At 41.0% G+C, this 25,655-nt stretch overlaps 1 protein-coding gene across 2 annotated transcripts; it reads left to right on the forward strand.

Annotated features, from left to right (window-relative positions):
* Nucleotides 1-849: 849 nt before the first annotated feature.
* Nucleotides 850-17,011, forward strand: SPIC (Spi-C transcription factor). 2 transcript variants are annotated; one of them, XM_045365769.2, is made up of 7 exons: nt 850-995; nt 1,680-1,786; nt 3,146-3,191; nt 3,851-3,944; nt 5,716-5,828; nt 8,932-9,040; nt 12,417-17,011. In XM_045365769.2, exons 3-7 carry the CDS (start codon nt 3,189-3,191, stop codon nt 12,842-12,844), a joined length of 747 nt encoding a protein of 248 aa, XP_045221704.1. In that variant the 5' UTR covers nt 850-995; nt 1,680-1,786; nt 3,146-3,188; the 3' UTR covers nt 12,845-17,011. The 2 variants fall into 2 exon arrangements, with proteins under 2 accessions (XP_045221704.1, XP_015286924.1); XM_015431438.4 differs by lacking the exon at nt 850-995 and having other exon boundaries at nt 1,624-1,786.
* Nucleotides 17,012-25,655: the final 8,644 nt, after the last annotated feature.

Consider the following 25,655-nt stretch of genomic DNA (forward strand, 5'->3'; position numbering starts at 1 on the left):
TTGCTCACTCCTTCATTTTTTTGAGACAGGGTGGGGAGGCAGGGCTTGGGGGTTTCACTGTGCTGTCCAGGCTGGTCTCGAACTCCTGACCTCAAGTCATCCTCCTGAGTAGTTGCTTAGTGGGGATATAGGCACCAGACACCCTGCCCGCCTGCTCACTCTTAAGTCTTCTTGGGTTTCAGCTCACACCAGTTTCCTCCTCAGAGATTTTTCCTGGCTATTCGCACACTCTCTTCATAATCTTTCTCTTTTGTATTGTTGTTTTTGACACTTCTTATGTAACACTTTTCCAATGTGTGTATTTTTTTAAAATCATTTCTTCTCATAAGGATTTGTTCAGGGCTGTAGCTCCTGGACATGGGGCAGTGCCCAGAAGAGTGAAGAGCTCAGTAAAATGTTGAACGAATGAACCAAATAAGGTGGCTTGAAAAGGGTGTAGGCTGGCATAGATTAAAAACAAATCAACATTAGTGATTACCGTTTTATACTTGTTATTATAAGATCTACATATCAGAAGAAGGGCTGTGTGTTTACATTTGCATAACAAATTGGCTCAAAGAAGTAATTGGTCCAAAACAATAGTCCCATATCAAAGGTGAGGTCAGGCTCCACAATGCAAAATTGAAATTACTGGCAGCTTTGATCACAGGCTCTCTTCACTCTCCCCACCCACAAGGTTTACAAAAAATTCTTAGGCGGTTTTCCCCCTGGCCAAAAGGTGACAGCTATTAAAATGGCAGGTTTCAGGTGAGCCAAGTGAGAGGCAGACATGTGTTTCAGGGCACAGGAAGGTTATTTCCACCGCGTACAAGTGGATGCTGCTTTGGACACTGATGGACAGGTAACATAAAAAGGGTGTATCTGCAGGGGGATGAACTGGGAAGAAAGTATTATAGGTGGAGGGAGCATCTCATAATTTCCATCAGAGCCACCCCAAATAAACCTTCAAGCCAAGTAAGAGAACGGGACCTGCATTAGGAATGCAGCAGCCTCAGGTATGTCCAACCACATGGCCACCCATAAGCTTCTCCTAACCATTTTGGAGCCCCTACTGAATTTAGATGTGGAGGAAAGCAAGAGCATGGATTCCATTATCCCCACTCAAGTGAGTGGCAAGACATAAGGCTAAGGTTCAAGAGCCTTGAATGTCAGGGCAACGGCCATAGGCCTTTAAGCTCTCTAAGTCAGGCGATCGGTGAACGGCAGTGTAAGTAAAGGGGTTTAGGAGGGAAGACTGATTTGGAGAGTCCAGAGTGAAGGCTGTTGACAGTACAGGCAAGAAAGAGTATAGAATCCAGAATTGGGAGAGAAGTAATATGCATTAAAAAAAAAAGAAGGGTGGGCCTGAGTTGCGTGGGTTAGAAGTTTCCAGTGGGGCTATGAAATCTGAAGAGCTACAACCTAAGTTGGGCGGGGTTTCATGGGGTTTGTTCTAATGCTTTTTTGCTTTTTGGCTGATGGGGTGCAAACTACTATGTGTCTCTTCAAAATAATAGCCCCTGGTGTCTACTGGTGGTATCATGAAATAGAAATTGTGAAGGCACTGTATCTTTTAAAAAAAATCCCCTTTTGAAGAACTTCCTTAAAAACAGCTATTTAATGCAACTCTGCCAGTGTGTTCTTGATGGTTGTGTCTTAACAATTCTAATTTTAAAAAATATTACTATTTTTTTCGTCAGAGCCATCACACTGGAAAATAATTTTTTATTTTCACGATAGCCTTCCGTTGAATTTACCATTCTGATATTAATGAAACATTTCTATAAAGGGTTGAAGTGTCTTCCCGGTAAGTTCTCAGCTTATGTTTTTCTAAATATCTTCTAATCACTGTTCATTTTTTCCTTTGGCCTAATGAGTGTTTCTCATTGTCTGCGTGTTCAGATGCAAGAAATATTAAGCAATCGTGGTAATCAATAATGTTTTTGAGCTTTTTCGTCCCTTTAGATTTGCTACTTTTAATAGTTGTGATAGTCTTGTGAAGCATTTTAGTCAAAGAGAACATGTTCATTTTTAAGCATTTAATTCAAAATACAACATTCAGTGCTTCTGCACTTTTGAGTCAAAGCAAGTAGTTGAAAATCATTGACATGACTTTTAAAAAATATGTACTACTGATAATATTCACTAAAGACCATGAGCCAAAGAGTGATTTCTGGATTTTCTTCTATTTTCTTTTAACTGACATGATGTAGTGATTTCAAAGAGCCAAATAGAATTTTGATGTTTAACATGTTATGTTGATATATGATGGATATGTATAATATTGGCATTAGATTACATCATCTCATTTTATTATTCAGCATTAAATACTAAAGAGTAAACACATTGTGTTTGCGGGAAAAATACTAAGAAGATAAACACTTATATAAAAAGAATCGCTGGGTTTACTTAATGGAATGATAAACAATTTTGGACCCACCACAGTTCTTTTTATTATGTGGGTTGGTTTTTGTTTGTTCCTTGTGTTGTTCTATAGAATGTACAGTTAAAAGCATTTAATTGTGGGTCTGTGTGATAATTGTTTATCTAAAGTAAAATCAGAATTACTTAGAGATAAGAAAGTAAATAACAAAATTCTAGACCAGTTTTCTTAACCTAGGATTCAAACAAGTCCAAGATAGTCTTCATAGGCTAAATTTTATTTGCAATTTAAGCCCAATTTTCATGGGAGGAAAAGGATGGCTTTTGCCAGATTCTCAGAAGGCAATATAACACCAAAGAAAGGTTTTTAAAAAAGTCCTACTTTTATAAGGCTATGCTAAGGTAAAAAGGATTTTGATTTTCAGAATTTTAGAATATTTAAAGTAATTTTGAAATACTTACATATACTTTTGAGTTATTTCCAATTTCTCTTATCAATCAAACAGCTTAGATAATTAACTATAAAGCTATTTTAATATTTAAAACATTTTGTAATCATGGAAAAGCAAAAAGAAGTGTCTGTAGAAAATTTTGTAGAAAAAAATTTGTACTCATCAAAGAGAATTCAGGAGGTACTCTTGGTTTATGTAAGATATTTTCAGAAAATATCTTTGAGCAAGATCTTATTCAGAATAAAATTAGAGACTGCATTTAATTTTGCTTTTTAAATATTAAATTTTTTCAGGATTGTCAACTTATTTTATTTTGTTTTATTTTCTTCAAGCAACAACTGCTAAGGAACAGAATTGTCAATTTATTAATGAAATATGGTAAGTTGACATTTTAAAATTTTCTTTACTCTGTCCACAGAGGATGTCTATAGCATAATAATTAAAATTTTTTTTCTTTACCGACCCTTCATTTTAAAAGTAAAATATATCGATCATATTAATAAGGATATGAAATAGTTTGCAAAGCAATTCAATTTTAGGTCTTGGAGACATACTTTAGAAAATAAGAGCATTTCACTTTTAAAGAACAATTCACAGGTTCTGTTCCATTGAAGATATTTCCTTGACCCTTTTTTCTAAATCACTCTCCTCTGCTCTACAACTCCTTGCTAAAATTTTGCAATAATGTTAAATACTATACTACAGAATGAATACCATTCTCTAAATACTATACTATCATGGAGTGGGTTTCACCTGTGATTGATTTTGTGCCTCAGGGTTCATTTGGTGATGTCAGAAACATTTTTGATGGTCACATCTGTGAAGGTGCTACTGGCAACCAGTGGGTAGAGGCCAGGGAAGCTGCTGAACATCATACAATGCATAGGCAGCCCCCTGACAACAGAGACGGCCAGCACAAAATGTCCATAGTGTCAAGATTGAGAAACCCTCCTTTAGACTAAATACTATTTTAAATCAGGGAGATTCAGTTTAACTGGTAATTCTAAAACTCCAGAATTCTATCATTATTCCAATAGACGTGTGTTGAACAAGACAAGCTGGGTCAAGCATTTGAGGATGCTTTTGAGGTTCTGAGGCAACATTCAACTGGAGATCTTCAGTACTCGCCAGGTAAAGATAAGTCATTTACCCTCTTCTGCTGGTACATCAAATGGCTTGTTGGTCACATACACATATAAGAATAATGATCAACTGACCAGGTGTGGTGGCTCACGTCTGTAATCCCAGCACTTTGGGAGGCCAAGGTAGGCAGATCACTTAAGACTAGGAGTTCAAGACCTGCCTGGCCAACATGGCGAAACCCTGTCTTTACTAAAAATACAAAAATTAGCTAGGCATGGTAGCATGCTCGTAATCCCAGCTACTCTGGAGGCTGAGGCTTAAGAAGTGCGAACCTGAGAGGCAGAAGCTTCAGTAAGCTGAGATGGCGCCACTATATTCCAGAATAATGATCAGAACAGAGAAGACCTTTTCTTTGTTTTTTTCCTTTTTTTTTTTTTTTTTTTTTTTTTGAGACGGAGTCTTGCTCTGTCACCCAGGCAGGAGTGCAGTGGCGTGATCTCGGCTCACTGCAAGCTCCACCTCCCTGGTTCAGGCCATTCTCCTGCCTCAGCCTCCCAAGTAGCTGGGACTACAGGCGCCCACCACCACGCCCGGCTAATTTTTTCTATTTTTGGTAGAGACAGAGTTTCACCGTGTTAACCAGGATGGTCTCGATCTCCTGACCTCATGATCCATCCATCTTGGCCTCCCAAAGTGCTGGGATTACAGGCGTGAGCCACCGTGCCCGGCGACCTTTTTTTCTATAATTTAATTTTTTTTTTTTTTTTGTAGAGAGAGAGTCTTACTATGTTGCCCAGGCTGGTCTGGAACTTCTGGACTCAAAAACGAGAAGATCATTTTCATTTTTACCTGAAGCATCCAGGATTAATTCTAGCAAAGGCAAAATATGCCCAGGAGTATCTAGCCTAAATAAAACTAAAGTCTCACATACAAAAATGCGGAGAATATAGAGGATGACATTCCACACAGGAATACAAAGATACATAATTATCTGCTATTAGAAATATCTGGTTGACATTTATTTATCTAATAGACAGTTCATTTTAACTATTCACAAAAGGCTTTTAAATTGTTCTAATAAATCTTATAGACCTTCCACCCACCCAACAAGATATATTCTACCTGGAAGAATAAGTATTTTTAAACTTCCTCATCCATTATCCTATGGACTATGTAGTCTAAATAGAATGCAAATATGTTGTGTATTAAGTTTACACAGGGTATTACAGAGTGTTCCAAGATAAGAGAAATCATGTGAGCTGGGCATGGTGGCTCACACATGTAATTCCAGCACTTTGGGAGGCCGAGCTGGGTGGGTCACTCGAGCCCAGGAGTTCAAGACCAGCCTGGGCAACATGGCAAAACCCTGTCTCTACAAAAAATACAAAAATTAGCGAAGTGTGGTGGTGTGAGCCTGGAGTCTCAGCTACTTGGGAGGCTGAGGTGGGAGGATCACTTGAGGCTGGGAGGCACAGGCTGCAGTGAACCAAGATAACACGGCTGCATTCCAGCCTGGGTAACAGAGAGAGACCCTGTCTTAAAAAAAAAAAAAAGAAAGAAAGAAAGAAAGAAAAGAAATCATGAGGTCTCAGCCGACAAGGAGCATGTTCTCCAAATGGGATATGTATAACAGTATCCATAATAGCAGCGTAATGAGATAAACACCACAGGAGAAGTGCAAAGTGGCAAGAAAACAGATAAAAGCAATTGCATCTGTAAGTGCATATATGTACACACACACACACACACACACACATATATATATATGCACAAATACAAACTTTGACTTTTTTAGTTTCTTTCTCTGATTTAAAATTAGATTACAAAAATTACCTGGCTTTAATCAACCATCGTCCTCATGTCAAAGGAAGTTCCAGCTGCTATGGAGTGTTGCCTACAGAGGAGCCTGTCTATAATTGGAGAACGGTAATTGTAAGTATCAGACCATCCGTCAGTAACAGTCAAATATCCTATTCTTGCCAGGCTTCCATTTCACATACACTGTCTGAAACCCAGCTTAAAGACAGCAATGACTATGAAAATGGTTTCTTCTTTCTTTTTTTTTTTTTTTTTTGAGATGGAGTCTGGCTCTGTCACCCAGGCTGGGGTTCAGTGGCTCAATTTCAGCTCACTGCAACCTCCGCCTCCTGGGTTCAAGCGATTCTCCTGCCTCAGCCTCCCAAGTAGCTGGGGTTACAGGCGTGCACCACAACGCCCAGTTAACTTCTGTATTTTTAGTGGAGACAGGATTTCCACATATTGGCCAGGCTGGCTTCAAACTCCTGACTTCAGGTGATCCACCCGCCTTAGCCTCCCAAAGTGCTAGGATTACAGATGTGAGCCACTGTGCTCTGCCTGAAAATGCTTTTTAAGGACCATCAGCTGTAGTCTGAAATTGACAGTCAACATGGATGATCATATGCTGTTAGGAAGGAAGTGACCCTTCATCATTGCTCTGTTTAGCCTCAGACTGGTTTGAATGACTTCTGTAAAAAGGAGGTGTTTTCAGGATGTTCACATCAATTGCTTCTCCTTAGTCCATCTGGGAAATTGCAAAAAAGTTTCCCCTAAAAGCCACAGGGCAAAGGTCCAAACTGCCCCTGCACTGGCTTTACCTACAGTCTTGTATTAGCCTGCTCTGTTTTCCTTCTCAAACTCAGTGTTATCTGTATGTATTGGACCAATTCATTTATATTTTATTAATAGCAGCACCTGCAAAGGGAAACGTCCTGCTATCTCCACATTCATGTATTCTTTTCATTTTCCTCACACATCCATTTTATCAAGCAGTCTTCATGGGATGAGGTATAAATGTGAATTGGTTTTTATTTTTCTTCCGTCATTACCTTCAATCATGCCATGTCAAATGTCCTTTTTCTGTTTCTATAAATTGTTCCCTTGGGGCCTCTTCACAAGACATTTTATTTTAAGAGAGTGCTTCGGGCTGGGTGCAGTAGCTCACGCCTGTAATCCCAAAGCTTTGGGAGGCTGAGGAGGAAGGATCACTTGAGCCCAAGAGTTCGAGACCAGCCTGAGCAACACAGCAAGACCCTGTCTCAAAAAGAAAAAAAAATTTAAATAAAAATTTTAATTAGAGAGTGCTTTGGTTCCAGCTTAACCTCTTCCACCTCCACTTAGGATTCCCAGGTAAAATGAAAGATGCCCAATATTTTTATTTACTAAATCTGGCAGCCCTACTTCTTTCTACTTCAACTCCCATTTTCTAGCACGCACCTCACAACCTCTTATCCCTGGGGACTCCTTGCTTGCTGGTCAGTCTTCTTGACTGGGGTTTGGAAAGACAGCTCAAGCCCACCCCTTCCCGATGTTTAACCCTTGGAAACCCACATATTCTTGCCATATGTAAATAGTAGGAGCTTGGGCTGCTTCTTCCTGTCCCCTTTCTTTAGTCTGCCTTCCCTTGGCTGTCATCTTTCTTTCTTTCCCTCCTTCCCTTCCTCCCTCTCTCCCTCCCGCCCTCTCTCTCTCTCCCTCTCCCTCCCTCCCTCCCCTTCTTTCTTTCTTTCTTTTCTTTCTTTCCCTTCCTTCCTTCCTTCCTTCCTTCCTTCCTTCCTTCCTTCCTTCCTTCCTTCCTTCCTTCCTTTCTTTCTTTCTTTCTCTTTCTTTCTTTCTTTCTTTCTTTCTTTCTTTCTTTCTTTCTTTCTTTCTTTCTTTCTTTCTTTCTTTCTTTCTTTCTTTCTTTCTTTCTTTTTCTTTCTTTCTTTCTTTTTCGACAGGGTATTGTTCTCTCATTTAGGTTGGAGTGCAGTGGTACAATTGTAACTCACCGAAGCCTCAAACTCCTGGGGTCAAGAGATCCTCCTGCCCCAGCTTCCTAAGTAGCTGGGACTATAGGCATGTGCCACCACGCCTGGGTAATTTTTAAATTTAAATTTTTTTGCTCTGTTGCCCGGGCTGTAGTGCAATGGCACCATCTTGGCTCACTGCAACCTCTGCCTCCTGGGTTCAAGCGATTCTCCTGCCTCAGCCTCCCAAGTAGGTGGGATTACAGGTGCACACCACCAGCCACAGCTAATTATTATTATTATTTTGAGACAGAGTTTCACTGTTGTCACCCAGGCTGGAGTGCAATGGTTCGATCTCGGCTCACTGCAACCTCCGCTTCCCAGGTTCAAGCGATTCTCCTGCCTCAGCCTCCCTAGTAGCTAGCTGGGATTATAGGTGCCTGCCACCATGCCCAGCTAATTTTCGTATTTTTAGTAGAGACGGGGTTTCATCATGTTGCCCAGGCTGGTCTCAAACTCCTGACCTCAGGTGATCCACCCACCTCGGCCTCCCAAAGTGTTGGGATTACAAGAGTGAGCCACTGAGCACCCAGCCAATATATTCTTTTTTTTGTACTTTTTTTAGAGATGGGGTTTCACCATGTTGGCCAGGCTGGTCTCGAACTCTTGACTTCAGGTGATCCACCTACCTCAGCCTCCCAAAGTGCTAGGATTACAGGCATGAGCCACTGCACCTGGCCTAATTTTTAAAACTTTTGTAGAGTTGGGGCCTCTCTGAGTTGACCAGGCTGGTCTTGAACTCCTGGGCTCAAGTGATTCTCCTGCCTTGGCTTCCCAAATTGTTGAGATTACAGGCCTGAGTCACCGTGCTGGGTCCTTTCTTGTCTTATAAAATTTTTATTGTTTTCATTACTTAATTTATCTTCCTAGCTGCCTACTGACATCTTTCTTATCTCCCCTTGCCTACATGGGCATCCAGCACAGGAATGGAAGCCCATCTTCCCTTTCTGCTGGTACCACAGGCTTTAAGCAATCCCTTCTTTCTTGTAGGGAGGGTAGGACATGACACGACTCACAAAGCCAAAGATTACCCTCTGTCCCCTGGTCCTCTCCTTATGTGGGTTTGATGTTAGTGCTGCCCTGGGAGCTATCTGGCTGGCTGCAGTTGGGGGTAATTCCTTTAACAACCTGGGAGGGGCTTAGCCTCTTTTTCCCCTAGCTTTTGACTTCAGCCTATAATAGGCCACAGGGAAAGTCTCACTTAACATCCTGCTACATTATTTATATAGAACAGTGCTGCGGACTTCTATTTTGAAGGAAATATTCATCAATCTCTGCAGAACATAACTGAAAACCAGCTGGTACAACCCACTGTTCTCCAGCAAAAGGGGGGAAAAGGTACGTTGATCCATCATTCATTATCTAGGTAAAAGAACCAGATCTTCCTCATAGCCACTTTAAAGGGAATTTATAACTGAGTTTGGAATTGTATTTGCAAAATATTCTCTTATCACAATTGAGAGTAATTTAACTCTGACTTCTTGAACCAGTCCAAGCCATTCATCTTGGGTGAGACGTCATATGTCTTTTTTTTTGAGACAGAGTCTCACTCTGTTGTCCAGGCTGGGTCTGAAACTCCTGGATTCAAGCCATCTGAAATGCTAGGATTACAGGTGGGAGCCACCACACCCAGCCTCCTATTTTTAAACTTTTAAATTTTTATTTATTTTTCACTTTTTGAATTTATTTTGTTAAAAATGGAGACACAAACACACACATTAGCCTAGGCGTAACAGTGTCAGGATCGTCACTGTCACTGTCTTCCACCTCCCCATCTTGTTCCACTGGAACGTCTTCAGGGACAATAACACATGGAGCTGTCATCTCCTATGATAACAGTGCCTTGTGGAATACCTGCTGAAGCACTTGCCTGAGGCTGTTTCACAGTTAACTTTTTATTTTTTTAATTTTAATTTTATTATTTATTGATTGTTTTACAGTTAACTTTAAAAGAAAATTAAGTAGAAGGAGTACAATCCAAAATAATGATAAAACGTATATATAGTAGATACTAGGTGATAGGAATTTTTCAGCTCCACTATCATCCTTTTTTTTTTTTTTCCTCTTGTTGCCCAGGCTGGAGTGCAGTGGCATGATCTCAGTTCACTGCAGCTTCCGCCTCCCTGGCTCAAGCAGTTCTCCTACCTCAGCCTCCCGAGTAGCTGGGATTACAGGCACCCACCATCATGCCTGGCCTATTTTTTGTATTTTTAGTAGAGACGGAGTTTTGCCATGTTGGCCAGGCTGGTCTCGAACCTCTGGCCTCAGGTGATCCAGCCTTCCAAAGTGCTGGGATTAGAGGCATGAGCCACCATGCCTGGCCAGATAATTTTTTAAAAATGTGATTCAGGCAGCCCCCCTGAACCAAAATAGGTTCAGAGAGACTCCCTCACCAATACATTTTATTTATTTATTTTTATTTTTATTTATTCATTTATTTATTTTTTAATTTTTCTGAGACAGAGTCTAGCTCTTTTTATTTTTTTAAATAAAAGTATTATAATACTCATGGTAAAAGACTCAAACTAAAGTACAAAGTGAAAGTAAAAGTTCCAGTTTATTTTACATATTTTTAGAAAAGCTTTTTTTTTTTTTAAATTTTTCACATGTACAAGTATATGCATATCCTTTGAAATTACAAAGGGGGTTATACTCTTGCATTTTTTCCTGTAAATAATATATCTTAAGTAAATTCTGGGCACGGAGGCTCACGCCTGTAATCCCAGCACTTTGGGAGGCCAAGGTAGACAGATCTCTTGAGGTCAGGAGTTAAGAGACCAGCCTGGCCAACGTGGTGAAACTCCGTCTCTACAAAAAATACAAAAAATTTAGCCGGGCATGGTGGTGGGTGCCTGTAATCCCAGCTACTGGGGAGGCTGAGGTGGGAGGATCACTTGAGTCCAGGAGGTTGAGGTTGCAGTGAGCCAAGATCAAGTCACTGCACTCCAGCCTAAGTGACAGAGTGAGACTTCAACTCAAAAAAAAAAAATTAATTAATTAATTAAAATAAAAATAGATAAATAAATAAATAGATAAAATATATAGCTGAGGGAGTCTTTCTGAACCGCTTCTGGTTCAAGGAGGCTACCTGATTCACTTTAAAAAAAAATTATAGGCCAGGCATGGTAGCTCATGCCTGTAATCTCAGCACTTTGGGAGACCGAAGTGGGCAGATCACTTGAGGTCAGGAGGCTGAGGCAGGAGAATCACCTGAACCCGGGAGGCAGAGGTTGCAGTGAGCTAAGATTGCGCCACTGCACTCCAGGCTGGGTGACAGAGCAAGACTCCGTCTCAAAAATAAATAAATAAATAAAATCTAAACATTAAAAATATATGGAAAACTTTAAAAGATGATGATCCATTAAGACTGACTTGATCACTGAATGAGAGGCAGAGAGTTTTGTTTAAGTTGTGACTTTAATTCACGATGTGTTTTTTGGTAAGTCCCTTTTTTCATTTCTCAATTCATAAACTCAAGATAATATAATATAAAAGATAATCTTTGTAAAAATGTTTGAGGTCTTTGGATGAGTGATAAATGTATCATACAAAAGTACTATTCCCCAGAGACTGTTTAAAGAGTTTGGGAATCCACTAGTATACCTCCTCCAGGGAAAACAGAATTTGGCTGCAAATTTTTAGCTACTGATAGATCTGGCAGAGCACGGTATTTACAGACTAACTCTGAAGTCACAAAATGGGCTGTCACTTTTGTTCTCCTGAGCTGTCATGCAAAAGAAATCCTATCAACTGAACAAACTCCACACAGATTCTCTCAACGTCCTGCCTAGTTATTTTGAAATATAAATGGCCATGTTCCTAAAAAGACAAAACTTCTAGTGGTACCATTTTATTTCACAACAATGAGAAATATCACAGTGTCTACTGCATTGTGAAATAAAGAAAGTGATATAAAAACATTTTTGGCATTTCCATTTGAGTTTTTCTTTTTTATTTTTCAAGTAATTGTGCAGACCCAGAGTTAGCATTTTTGCCTAGGTCTTTAGTATTAATTTTCTTAATATTACCTTATATTTGCACTTTACAAAGTGCATTTACATCCCTTAACTCATTTGAATAAAGCCCCTTCAAATGACTTGCTTTCTGGAAATGGCTTTTTGAGGCTTCTCTTCAAAACCGCTAAACTTTGTGGGCCATTTTGCTCAGTATTGTTCTGTAGAAAGTTTTGTTTTGTTTTGTTATTTGAGACAGTCTCAGTCTGTTGCCCAGGCTGGAGTACAGTGGCTCACTGCAACCTCATTCTCAAGTGATTTTCCTGGGTTCAAGCGATTCTCCTGCCTCAGCCTCCCAGGCGCGTGCCACCACGCCTGGCTAATTTTTGTATTTTTAGTAGACACGGGGTTTCACCATATTGGCCGGGCTGGTGAACTCCTGACCTCGAAGGATCCGCCCTCCTCGGTCTCCCAAAGTGCTGGGATTACAGGCGTGAGCCACCGCGCCTGACCGGACAACATTCTTAACCTCTCCACCAAAGAAGGATCCAGCTGAAACTTCAGTAGGCCAGATAGATCCTTGACCTTCGAGTCCCGTAAAATGATGCCATCATGCATGTGATGGCATGTAAGAGCAGTGAGTAGGAGAAAAACCAGTCTCGATGCAGCTTTTAATTCGGTAGTCGCTGAACAAACCCTTCCTGAAGATGTTCTTGGTGTATAGCCACGGTGCAGTCTGACCTTGTTTCCCTTCATTTTAGGCAGGAAGAAGCTGCGACTGTTTGAATACCTTCACGAATCCCTGTGTAATCCAGAGATGGCATCTTGTATTCAGTGGGTAGATAAAACCAAAGGCATCTTTCAGTTTGTTTCAAAAAACAAAGAAAAACTTGCCGAGCTTTGGGGGAAAAGAAAAGGCAACAGGAAGACCATGACTTACCAGAAAATGGCCAGGGCGCTGAGAAATTACGGAAGAAGTGGGGAAATTACCAAAATCCGGAGGAAGCTGACTTACCAGTTCAGTGAGGCCATTCTCCAAAGACTGTCTCCATCCTATTTCCTGGGGAAAGAGATCTTCTACTCACAATGTGTTCAACCTGATCAAGAATATCTCAGTTTAAATAACTGGAATGCAAATTATAATTATACATATGCCAATTACCATGAGCTAAATCACCATGATTGCTAAATATACGCTCATATTTCATGGTTTACTGGCATCGGAAATACCTACAAATTTTAAGGATTTCTCCCTCTGTCTCTTTTTTCCCTCTTCTGAAGAAATTTAGAATTTTTTTCTTAAAGCAAATACTAAAGAGAAAAAAATTAACTTTATTGTTGCTTTTATCAAAGAGCATGTGATCTATACTAACTTGTTGGGAAATTCTACCAATGAAAAAACTTTTTTATAATACTTTGTGAAGATTCAATGAACAACTTTATTGTTTCTTTTTTTTTTTTTTTTTTTTTTTTTTTTTTTTTTTTGTGACGGAGTCTCGCGCTGTGTCACCCAGGCTGGAGTGCAGTGACGCGATCGGCTCACTGCAAGCTCCGCCTCCCAGGTTCACGCCAATTCTCCTGCCTCAGCCTCCGAGTAGCTGGGACTACAGGCGCCCGCCACCACGCCCGGCTAGTTTTTTGTATTTTTAGTAGAGACGGGGTTTCACCATGTTAGCCAGGATGGTCTCGATCTCCTGACCTCGTGATCCACCCACCTCGGCCTCCCAAAGTGCTGGGATTACAGGCTTGAGCCACCGCACCCGGCCAACTTTATTGTTTCAAATGATCAAGCCCATTTGAAAGTATAGATTAAATGTCCTTGCTCTGCTCTTACTATTCTCTCTCTTTTTAACATTTTTATTTTTTTATTTTATTATTTTTTAAAGAGGTCTCAGCCAAGATAATTTTTTACTTTTATGGATTTAGGAGTACAAATGCAGTTTTGTTGCTTTGATATATTGCATAGTGGTGAAGTATATTGCATAGCATCCTCATCACCAGAATAGTGAACATTGTACCCAATAGGTAGGATTTCATCCCTCATACCCCTGCCATCCTCCCACCTTTTGGAGCCTCCCGTGTCTATTACTCCATTCTGTATGTCCATTGCTAAGCTCCCAACTTACCCACTTCATTTTATTTTAAAAATTGTTTCTTTTTCTGCATACTTCAGTGGATGCAAAGTCTTTTTCTTTTTTCTTTTCCTTTCACAGACGATGACAGCTTTTTCTGTTTGTTTGTTTGTTTGTTTTTGGCTGCTGACTCCCCAACACAACACTGACAGTGACTTATAATTTTTAATTTTTCTAAGAGGCAGACCCTACCTCCGAAGCTCTTTGATTTGGCTTTTCCCACTTCAATAAGCTGGTCTAAATTCTTGCTATCTTCTATGCAACCACCTTCTTCTAGATTAACAGTGCCAGTACAGATGATTTGACTTATATATTGATTTCAGCATTTTCTTGTCATGTACTCAGGTAAGGAAATTCACTCTTGTATATCTGATGGCTTTATAAAAAATCATTTACAAAAAAATGACTGCATATGATAAAGCCTTTGTGCCAAAATGGGTTCATGGCTTTAAAAACATCACTAGAAATGTCTATTCAGGTTCCTTAGCATTTTTTTCTTTCGTTCTCTTTTGATCTTACCCATTTTTACAACTTAAAGCTTTTTTTTTTTTTTTTTTGAGACAGGGTTTCATTCTGTCACCCATGCTCAAGTGCAGTGACGCAAACATGGTTGAAGCCCAGCTAATTTTTTTTTTTTTTTTTGTAGAGACTGTTTTGCCATCTTGCCTAGGCTGGTCTCTAACTCCCAGGCTCAGGCGATCTGCCCAACTTGGCCTTCAAAAGTGCTGGGATTATAGGTGTGAGCCACCGAGCTGGCCCCAAAACTTTTTTAATGTTTACATTTTACTATTATGCTAAGGAGGAGTTACCCATTTTTTAATTGCCTTTTTTCTTCCTTATTAGAGAGGGGTAAGGAAGAAGACTTGGTCAGCAGAAAGCAGGTCTTAATTGCTTTTTTTTTTGCGGGGGGGTGGGGAGTTTGTTGCTATTGAGTTGTTTGAGTTCCTTATATGTATTGGATATTAACCCCTTATCAGATGTCTGGCTTGAAAGTATTTTTTCCCATTCCATAAGTTGTCTCTTTACTCTGGTGATTGTTTCCTTACTTTTTAGTTTGTTTGTTTTAACTACACATCATAAACTAAGGAACTTTTTAGTTTGCTGTAATACCATTTGTCTATATTTAATTTTGTTGTTCATGCTTTTGGGACCAAATCCAACATATCTTTACCCAGACCAATGTCTTGTATGTTTCCCCTATGTGTTCTTCCCTCCCTCCCTCTCTCTCTCTCTCTTTCTCTCTTTCTCTTTTTCTTTCTTTCTCTCTTTCTCTCTCTCTCTCTCTCTCTTTCTTTCTTCTTTCTTTCTTTCTGAAGGCTGTCATCTGACCCCCCTATGTTTTCTTCAAGTAGTTTTAGGGTTCTTGCTCTTTTTTTTTTTCTTTCTTTCTTTTCTTGTTGACAATTTTCCTGAGCAAACTAATGAAGGAATGTTTAAGTTTTTAATCCATTTTGAATTGACTTTGGTATATGGTGTTGAAATAAGGGTCCAATTTTATTTTTCTGTGTGCCGAAATTCAGTTTCCCCTACACCATTTATTGAATAAAGCTGCCTTTTTCTTCTTGGCATATTTGTTGAAAATCAGTTAGATTCATCTTTGGGCTCTCTAATCTGTTCCATTCATTGATATATCTTTTTCTTTTTTGCCAATTCCATGCTGTTTTGATTAGTATAGCTTTGCAGTATAGTTTAAAATCAGGTAGTGTGATACCTCCAGCTTTGTCAACTTCAGAGATCTCTGAAACAAATACCTCCAGCACTGTTCTTTTTGCTCATGGTTGCCTTGGCTTTTTTTTTTTTTTTTTTTTTCAGTTTCATATGAATTTTAATTTTTTTTCTTTTTTTAATTTAAATTTTTATTTTGCTTTAAGTTCCAGGATACATGTGCAGAATGTACAGGCTTGTTACATAGGTATACATGTGCCATGGAGGTTTGCTGCAGCTATCAACCTGTCACCTAGGTTTTAAGCCCCACATGCATTAGGTATTTGTCCTAATGCTCTCCCTCCCCTTGTCCCCTACCTCCCGACAGGCCCCAGTGTGTGATGTTCCCCTCCCTGTGTCCATGTGTTCTCATTGTTCATCTCCCACGTATGAGTGACAACATGTGGTGTTTGGATTTCTGTTCCTGTGTTAGTTTGCTAAGGATGATGGTTTCCAGCTTCATGTCCCTGCAAAAGACTTTTTTTTTTTGAGACATAGTCTCCAAGGCTGGAGTGCTGTGTCACAATCATGGCTCACTGCGGCCTCAACCTCCTGGGCTCAAACAAACCATCCTTCTACTTTAGCCCCTGGAGTAGCTGGTACCACAGGTGTGCATTGCCAGGCCTGGCTAAGTTTTTTTGTGTGGAGGTAGAGATGAACTCCTCAACTCAAGCAGTTTTTCCACTTTAGCCTCCCAAAGTGCCAGGATTACAGGCTAGAATTTTTTTTTTTTTCTTTTTTTGAGACAGGGTCTCTTTCTCTTCCCCAGGCTGGAATGCGGTGACACAATCATAACTCATTGCAGCCTTGACCTCCTGGGCTCAAGCAATCCTCCAACTGCAGTTGCCCATGTACTTTGGACCACAGGCGCACACCATGACTGGTTAATTTTTTGTAGAGATGGAGTCTTTTTTTTTGTTTTTTTGATGAAGTCTCACCCTGTTGCCCAGGCTGGAGTGCTATGGTGTGATCTCAAGCTCACTGCAACCTCCACTTCCCAGGTTCAAGTGATTCTCCTGCCTCAGCCTCCTGAGTAGCTGGGATTACAGGCATGTTCCACCATGCCCAGCTAATTTTTTGTATCTTTAATAGAGACGGGGTTTGAGAGCCAGGCTGGTCTCAAACTCCTGACCTTGTAATTCATCCACCTTGGCCTCCCAAAGTGCTGGGATTACAGGCGTGAGCCACCATGTCTGGCCAAGTCTCACTTTTTTGCCCAGGCTGGTTGGTCTTGAATTCTTGGGCTCAGGTGATCTTCCCATCTCACCCTCCCAAGTGCTGGGATTACAGGCATGAGTCACTGTGCCCAACCAAGAGCTGATTATTGAAAAGATCCTGGCACCTCCTGCCCCTCTGTCTTGCTTCCACTCTCTTATCATGTAATCTGCACATTCTGGCTCCCCTTCACTTTCCACCATGAATGGAAGCTACCTGAGGCCCTTACCAGAAGCAGATTTGGCACCACGCTTGTATAGCCTGCAGAAACATGAGCCAAATAAACCACGTTTCTTTGTAAATTACCTGGGCTCAGATATTTTATTGAGCAACAGAAACAGACTGAAACAGTATAAATCCTTGTCTTGCTCCAGATCTTACAGGAAAGGTTTTGAGTGTAATGTTAGCTGTGGGCCTCTCATAAATGACCTTTATTGTGTTGAGTTACATTTCATTTCATTTCATTTCTTTTTTTTTTTTTTTTTGAGAGTCTCACTCTGTCGCCCAGGCTGGAGTGCAGTGGCACGATCTTGGCTCACTGCAACCTCTTCCTCCCGGATTCAAGCGATTCTCCTGCCTCAGTCTCCCAAGTTGCTGGGATTACAGACACATGCCACCACACCCAGCTAATTGTTTATATTTTTGGTAGAGATGGGGTTTCACAATGTTGACCAGGCTAGTCTTGAACTCCTGACCTCAAGTGATCTACTCACCTCAGTCTCCCAAAGTGCTGGGATTACAGGCATGAGCCACCGCAATTGGCCTTACATTTCTTTTTAAAAATTTGTGCTCAAGGGTATCCTCAAAGAGGTATATGCCCTTTATATCTAATTTGGTGAACACTTTTTTGTCATCTTTCTCTGTCTTGCTCTCTCTTGCCCTCATTCTCTGCTTAGAGAGTGGAAGATAAGAGAGTTTTTATCATAAAAGGATATTAAATTTTGTGAAATGATTTTTGGCATCTAATAGATGATTATATGGTTTTTGCCTTTCATTCTGTTAATGAGGCATGTCACATTTATTGATTTGCATATGTTGAACTATCCTTGCATTCCAGTGATAAAAATATTTCTCAAAAGAAGACATGCAAGTAGCCAACAGACAATGAAAAAATGCTCAGCATCAGTAATCATTAGAGAAATGCAAATTAAAACCACAATAAGATATAATCTCTCACCTGTCAGAATGTCTTAAAATGTTTATTATTATATTTTTAATCGTCCTGTACTTTATTTTAAAACAATGTTTTCAGGAGAAAACAAAAGATAAGTGTTGGTGAGGATGTAGAGCAAAGGAAACACTTGTACACTGTTGGTGTAAATGTAAACTGGTGTAGCCATTATGGAAAACAGTATGGAGCTTCCCCCCCCCCAAAAAAACCCTAAAAATAGAATTATATGATCTAGTCCCACTTTGGGTATTAATGCAAAAGTCCTGAAATCAGTTTGTCGAAAGGATATCTGCATTCCTATGTTCATTGCAACACTATGCACAATAGCCAAATTAGGTAATCAACCTCTGCCCATCAACAGATGAATGGATTAAAAAAATGTATTGCATATACACAGTGGAATACTATTCAGCCTTTAAAAAGAAGGACATTCTGACCAGGTGCAATGGCTCACATCTGTAATTCCAACACTTTGGGAGATCAAGGTAGGCAGATCACTTGAAGTCAGGAGTTTGAAACCAGCCTGGCCAACATGGTGAAACTCCATCTCTACTAAAAATACAAAAATTAGCTGGACGTGGTGGTGCATGCCTATAATCTCAGCTACTTGGGAGGCTGAGGCAAGAAAATGGCTTCAACCTGGGAGGCAGAGGTTTCAGTGAGCTGAGATGGTACCACTGCACTCCAGCCTGGGCGACACAGACTCCATCTCAAAAAATAAAAAATAAAAATAAGAGAAGGTAATCCTGAAATTTGTGACAACATTGACGAAATTGGAGAACATTGTGCTAAGTGAAATAAGTCAGGGCCAGAAAGGCAAATACCACATATTCTCATTTATATGTGGAGTTAAAACAATTAACTTATAGAAGTGGAGAATAGAATTGTGGTGACAGAAGCTGGAGGAGGGGGAAATGGGTATGTGATGAGCAAAGGGTATACAATTTCAAACAGGGAGAATATGTTTTCTCTTTTTGTGCATTCTATTGCACAGCATGGTGAATATAGTTAATAGTAAAGTGTTGTACATTTCAAATTGCTAAGTAAACTTCAAATGTTCTTGTCACACAAAAAAGTTAAGTATTTGAGGTGATAAATATGTTGACTAGCTTGACTTAATTATTTCACATTGCATTCATAAATCGTAACATCATTATGTACCCCATAAATTTTTCCCCACGCAACTCCCTCTTTACAGAACCCACAAATCTATACAATTATCAACTGTCAATTTACAATAAAAAAGAAAACTTTAGTGGATACCTTGAGTCTATATTTTCTCTGCATTTCCACTCATGGTCTGTAACTGTGTGGCATTCAACAGATGACAGCCTAAGGAAAATGCCACTTTCCTTAATGATAATAAAAATCTAAAGCTTACACCTCCTACAAATCCCCTTCGTAGTTGACCTTTTTCTTGGGTAGATCCAGGTGCTAATGTTTCTTGCTAACCTGCCATGAAGCCATAGGGAGGTGCTGTTGCCCTGATATCTATCTGGCACATGGTCTCTTCCCTTGAACTAGCCCAGCGGAAACAGGCTAGAATAGAATGAAAACAAAAAGACTTTATAAAGGCTAGAGACCAGCAAATAGTAAACTCAAGAAGGAACCAGGATATAGGCAGTCTGGCTTGAAAGCTATGGCTTATTCTCCACATTTCACAAGGAACCCTGGAAAGAAACCCTTTGTTTCTTTCTTCATGCTTGGCAGGTGAGTGTATATGCCATCTGTATTACCACAAGGCAGGAAAACTTTCTAGACTACATGGGCCACTTCAGTCCAGGCCAAGAGCTCCCTGGGCCTGACCTCTGAGAGTTTAAGAATGCTCCAGTGTCCTCTTTTCCTTCATGTCCCTCTCTCTGGTGGTCTTGGGTCCCTTCCCCAGGGACTCTGAGGAAAAGACATGATCAATCCAGAGTGACTGAGGGAAGGTGGACTTGATATTGGCCATCTCCAAGTGTAGTCTATTTCAATCCCTGCTAACCTCAAAGCAGGACTGAGATTTACACCCATGCCCCCACAAAGAAAACACCTTATAAAGCATTAATAAGAAACACAAATTTTGGCTGGGCGTGATGGCTCACACCCATAATCATAGCACTTTGGGAGGCCAAGGCAGGAGGATCACTTGAGCACAAGAGTTTGAGACCAGCCCAGACAACACAGTGAGACCCCATCTCGATTTAAAATAGCAACAACAGTGAAGTTAAAAAGAAACATAAGTTTTACCAAAGATTGAAAGGACAAATGGCCCCTGGGCAATGGGAACTTAAAAAATAAAAATAAAAAAAAGAAAGGAGAAAGGGTAAAAAGGGTGTATCACACAAATCATTCAGCCAACAACTTAATACAATTCCATCAACATTTAGTTCTCCCCTTAGCTCCTCCCGTAACCCATGACAACTTGATGGGTTCATCTTGACATTTCTTCCCCAAAGCCCCCAGTCAGCTCTAATTCTCTTCCCTACATTACACAGAGTTGCTTTCTCTCAGGCAGAAGCCTGGACTCTGCCTTCAACGCAAAAAGCGCTGACCAAAGCCCATTTCTGCAAGCGGGTTCTTCCTTATAAAGACATGCTCATACCAGTGCTCAGAGATTAAAACCCTCTTCCTCTATTATGAAAAATGATGTCCTATTACAAACAGGGTCATTCTTCCCTGCCATGGCGTGTGCACCCATCTGCCAAGGACAAGGAAGGAAGACTTCTTAGTTTTATTCATGGCCCCTCAATCTCTAGTGTATGGTACTCCATCCTCCATTTTGTCACTTTCATCTGGTTGAATGGCTCAGTTAAACTCTTCTCCACTGAGCTGGAGGTCTGAGAAGCAAACTTGACCTACTCACTGTGCAACCCATGGGCAGCTTCCCATTGCTAGTTTTCTTGGCCCAGGTATTATGCATTAAACTTCTGCTTCCATGTGCTTCCTGTGAGTGCTTCCTTTATTTTATTATTTTTGTAGACCTGATTTTATTTATTTTTTAAGAGCTTTATTGAAGTATAATTGATATACAATAAAAACTACACATTTAGTGTATACAATTTCATAAGCTTGATATATGTGTACACCCATGATACCATGACCACTATCAAGGAAATAAACATATCCACCACCTCCAAAAGTTTCCCTGTGTCCCCTTGTGTGTGGAGGGTGGGTCAGGGAAGGTAGGTAGGTCAAGGGCGTCCCAGTAGTAAGAACTCATTTTTTTTTTTTTTTTTTTGACACAGAGTCTCGCTCTGTTGCCCAGGCTAGAGTGCAATGGCGTGATCTTGACTCACTGCAACCTCTGCCTCATGGGTTCAAGCAATTCTCCTGCCTCAGCCTCCTGAGTAGTTGGGATTACAGGTGCCCACCATCATGCCCAGCTAATTTTTGTATTTTTAGTAGAGGTGAGGTTTCACCATGTTGGTCAGGCTCGTCTCGAACTCCTGACCTCAGGTGATCCACCCACCTCGGCCTCCCAAAGTGCTGAGATTACAGGCATGAGCCACCGGGCCTGGCCTAGTAAGAACTCTTAACATGAGATCTACCCTCTTAACAAATTTTTAGGAATACAATACCATATTATGAACTATAGGCACTATGTTAGTCTCATGCTGCTAATAAAGACATACTCGAGACTGGGTAGTTTATAAAGGAAAGAGGTTTAATTGACTCACAGTTCCACATGGCTGGGGAGCCTTCACAATCATGGTGGAAGGCAAATGAGGAGCATAGTCATGTCTTATATGGCAGCAGGCAAGAGAGTGTGCAAGGGAACTCCCCTTTTTAAAACCACCAGATCTCGTGAGACTGATTCACTACCATGAGAACAGTATGGGGGAAACTGCCCCCATTATTCAATTATCTCCACCTGGCCCTGCCCTTGACATGTGGAAATTATTACAGTTCAAGGTGAGATTTGGGTGGGGACACAGGCAAACCGTATCAGGCCCTATGTTGTATAGCAGATCTCTAGAACATTTTTGTCTTAGCATCACTGAAATGTTATATACCTTGAGCAACAACTCTCCCTTTCCTCCTTCCCCCCTACCCCTAGCAGTCTCTGTTCTAGTGTCTGCTTCTGAGTATGACTATTTTAGATATCTCATATAAGTGAAATCATGCAATATTTGTCCTTCTTTGACTAGCTTATTTCATTTAGCATAATATTTTCCAGGTTCATCCATGTCATCACAAATTGGAGAATTTCTTTCTTTCTTTTTCACAGTGAATAGTACTATACACACATACACACACACACCACACCACACCACATTTTCTTTATCTATTCATCTGTTGATGGACATTTGGGTTGTTTCCATATCTTGGCTATTGTGAATGATGCTGCAACAAATGTGGGAATGCCAATATCACTTCAGTATTCTGATTACAATTCTTTTGGATTAAATTCTTTTGGAGTGGGATTGTTGGATCTCATGGTAGTACTCTTTTTAAATTTTTGAGGAACCTCCACATTGTTTTCCATAGTGGCCATGCCATTTTACATTCCCACCGACAATGTACAAGAGTTCTAATTTCTCCACAGTCTTACCAAGACTTATTCTATTTTGATAAAAGCCATCTTAACAGGTGTGAGGTGATACCTCATTGTGTTTTTGATTTGCATTTCCCTGATGATCAGCCATAGCACTTCTTTTATTTTATTTTATTTTATTTATTTTTTATTTTATTTTTTTTTTTTTTTGAGACGGAGTCTCGCTCTGTAGCCCAGGCTGGAGTGCAGTGGCTGGATCTCAGCTCACTGCAAGCTCCGCCTCCCGGGTTCACGCCATTCTCCGGCCTCAGCCTCCCGAGTAGCTGGGACTACAGGCGCCTGCCACCTCGCCCGGCTAGTTTTTTGTATTTCTTAGTAGAGACGGGGTTTCATCGTGTTAGCCAGGATGGTCTCGATCTCCTGACCTCGTGATCCGCCCGTCTCGGCCTCCCAAAGTGCTGGGATTACAGGCTTGAGCCACCGCGCCCGGCCATAGCACTTCTTTTAAATCACTGGATGCTCCTCTGAGCTCCACGCCATTGCACTCCAGCCTGGGCCACAGAGCGAGACTCTGTCTCAAAAAAAAAGAAATTAAATTAAATTAAAATCCACTAAGAATGGCTTGAGGTATATGCTACTTTCATTTTTTTATTATTTTAATTTTGACTGCGGCCTTGCATTTCTTTCTTTTTTTATTTTAATTTTGACTGCTTCTTTCTTTTTCTTTTTGAGACAGAGTCTCACTCCATCACCCAGGATGGAGTGCAGTGGCGTGATCTTGGCTCACTGCAATCTCTGCCTTCCAGCTTCAAGTAATTCCTGTAGCTCAGCCTCCCAAGCAGCTAGAATTACAGATGTGTGCCACCATGCCTGGTTAATTTTTGTATTTTCAGTAGAGATGACATTTTGCCATGGTGGCTAGGCTGGTCTTGAACTCCCAACCTCAAGTGATCCACCTGCCTCGGCCTCCCAAAGTGCTGGGATTACAGGCGTGAGATCCGCCTGGCTTTTTTTTTTTTTTTTTTTTTTTTTTTTTTGAGACAGTGGCTCTGTTGCCCAGGCTGGAATGCAGTGGCACAATCTTGGCTCACTGCAGCCTTTACTTGCCAGGCTCAAATGATCCTCTCGACTCAGCCTCCCAAGTAGCTGGATTACAGATGCCCACCACCAGATCTGGCTAACTTTTATATTTTTTATGGAGACGGGATTTCACTACGTTACCCAGGCTGGTCTCGAACTCCTGAGCTGAAGCCATTTGCCTGCCTCGGCCTCCCAAAGTGCTGGGATTATAGGCATGAGCCCCCGTGCCCGGCCTGCTACTTTCATGTAAACAATTTCCTATGATTTTCCAAGATTCAAGTCCCCTAATTCTAGGTTTTTAGAGGTAGAAATCATTCTAAGACTCCTGCTGGTTAGCGTCACATGGATAACAGCATGGTTTAGCTTCTAATTTTTTTCAAGGGATATAATAAATATAAAGTGCACTAATATTTACTGTATGTTGTGATTGATGTATACACCCATAAAACCAACATCCAGACCAAAGTACAGAATATTCCCAGCACCTTCTAATGTTCCCTCATGCCCTTTCCCAATCTATATCAACCTTCCTATCACATAAGTGAATTCATATAGTATGTAGCGCGAGACTCCCTCTCAAAAGAAAAATCTTTAAATATCTGGTAGAATTCAGTGGTGAAGTCATTTAGTTCTGGGCTTTTACTGCTGTTTTGTTGTTGTTGTTGTTGTTTTGGTTTTTTTTGAGACAGAGTCTTGCTTGGTCATTCAGGCTGAAGTGCGGTGGCGCGATCTCGGCTCACTTCAATCTCCACCTCCTGGGTTCAAGCAATTCTTCTGCCTCAGCCTCCTGAGTAGCTGGGACTACAGGCGCCTGCCACCGTGCTCGGCTAATTTTTTTGTATTTTTAGTAGAGACTGGGTTTCACCATGTTTGTCAGGATGGTCTAAATCTCCTGACCGTGTGATCTGCCTGCCTTGGCCTCCAAAAGTGCTGGGATTACAGGCATGAGCCGCCGCGCCGGCCTTTTTTTTTTTTTTTTTTTTTTTATTACTAATGCACTCTCTTTACTATCATAGGTTGTGGTATTATATTTTTATTTATTTTTTATTTCTGTATTTATTTATTAGAGACAGGGTCTCAGTTTGTCACCAGGCTGGAGTGCAGTGGCGCCATCTCAGCTCACCCAAATCTCTGTCTCCCAGGTTCAAACAATTATCCTGCCTCAGTAGCTGGGATTACAGGTGCACGCCACCATGCCCGGCTAATTTTTGTCTTTTCAGTAGAGACGGGTTCGCTATGTTGGCTAGGCTGGTCTTGAACTCCTGACCTCAAGTGATCTGCCCGCCACGGCCTACCAAAGTACTAGGATTACAAGTGTGTACCACTGCGCCTGGCCTTATATTTTTAAAAATTGGTCTTTGTCCTTTCTTGGCATGCAGCTCCTAAAACCCTTCAAATTTCCCCGAGTGATAGGAGTATCTTTTTTATTTCATTTTATTTTTAGAAAGATCTTGCTCTGTCATCCAGGCTGGAGTGCCATGGCGTGATGACGTCTCACTGCAGCCTGCCTTCGTCTCCCAGGTTCAAGCAATCCTCCCACTTCAGCCTCTTGAATAGTTGAGACTACCAGCATGTGCTACCATGCCCAGCTACTTGTTTATTTTTTTAGTAGAGACGAGGTCTTTCCATGTCGCCCAGACTGGCTTTGAACCCCTGGCCTCAAGCAATTCTCTGGTTTCAGCCTCCCAAAGTGCTGAGATTACAGGCATGAGCCACCACACCCTAGCAAGAGAGTATCTTTTACTATTTTTAACAAGTCCCCTTTTATCACACTGAAGTTTATGCTAATGAGATGACTTAGGGTGGGGCCTCTAGATAGCCTAAGGATGGGGCGTGTACCAGAAAGAGCCAGTGATTAAAGGGTGTGAATTTTCAGCCCCACCTACAGCTGTGGAAAGGAGACGGAGACTGGAGATTGAGATCTTTTTAAATTTTATTTTATTTATTTTTATTTTTTTCTTTGAGATGGGGTCTCACTCTGTCACCCAGGCTGGAGTGCAGTGGCGTGATCTTGGCTCACTGCAACCTCCGCCTCCCAGGTTCAAGGGATCCTCCTGCCTCAGCCTCCTGAGTAGCTGGGACTACAGGTGCCTGCCACCCCGCCCAACTAATATTTGTATTTTGCTAGAGAGGGGGTTTCGCCATGTTGGCCAGGTTGGTCTCGAACTCCTGACCTCAAGTGATCCATCCGCCTCAGCCTCCCAAAGTGCTGAGATTACAG

This window comes from Macaca fascicularis, chromosome 11, assembly GCF_037993035.2.
Source record: "Macaca fascicularis isolate 582-1 chromosome 11, T2T-MFA8v1.1".
NCBI lineage: Eukaryota > Metazoa > Chordata > Mammalia > Primates > Cercopithecidae > Macaca > Macaca fascicularis.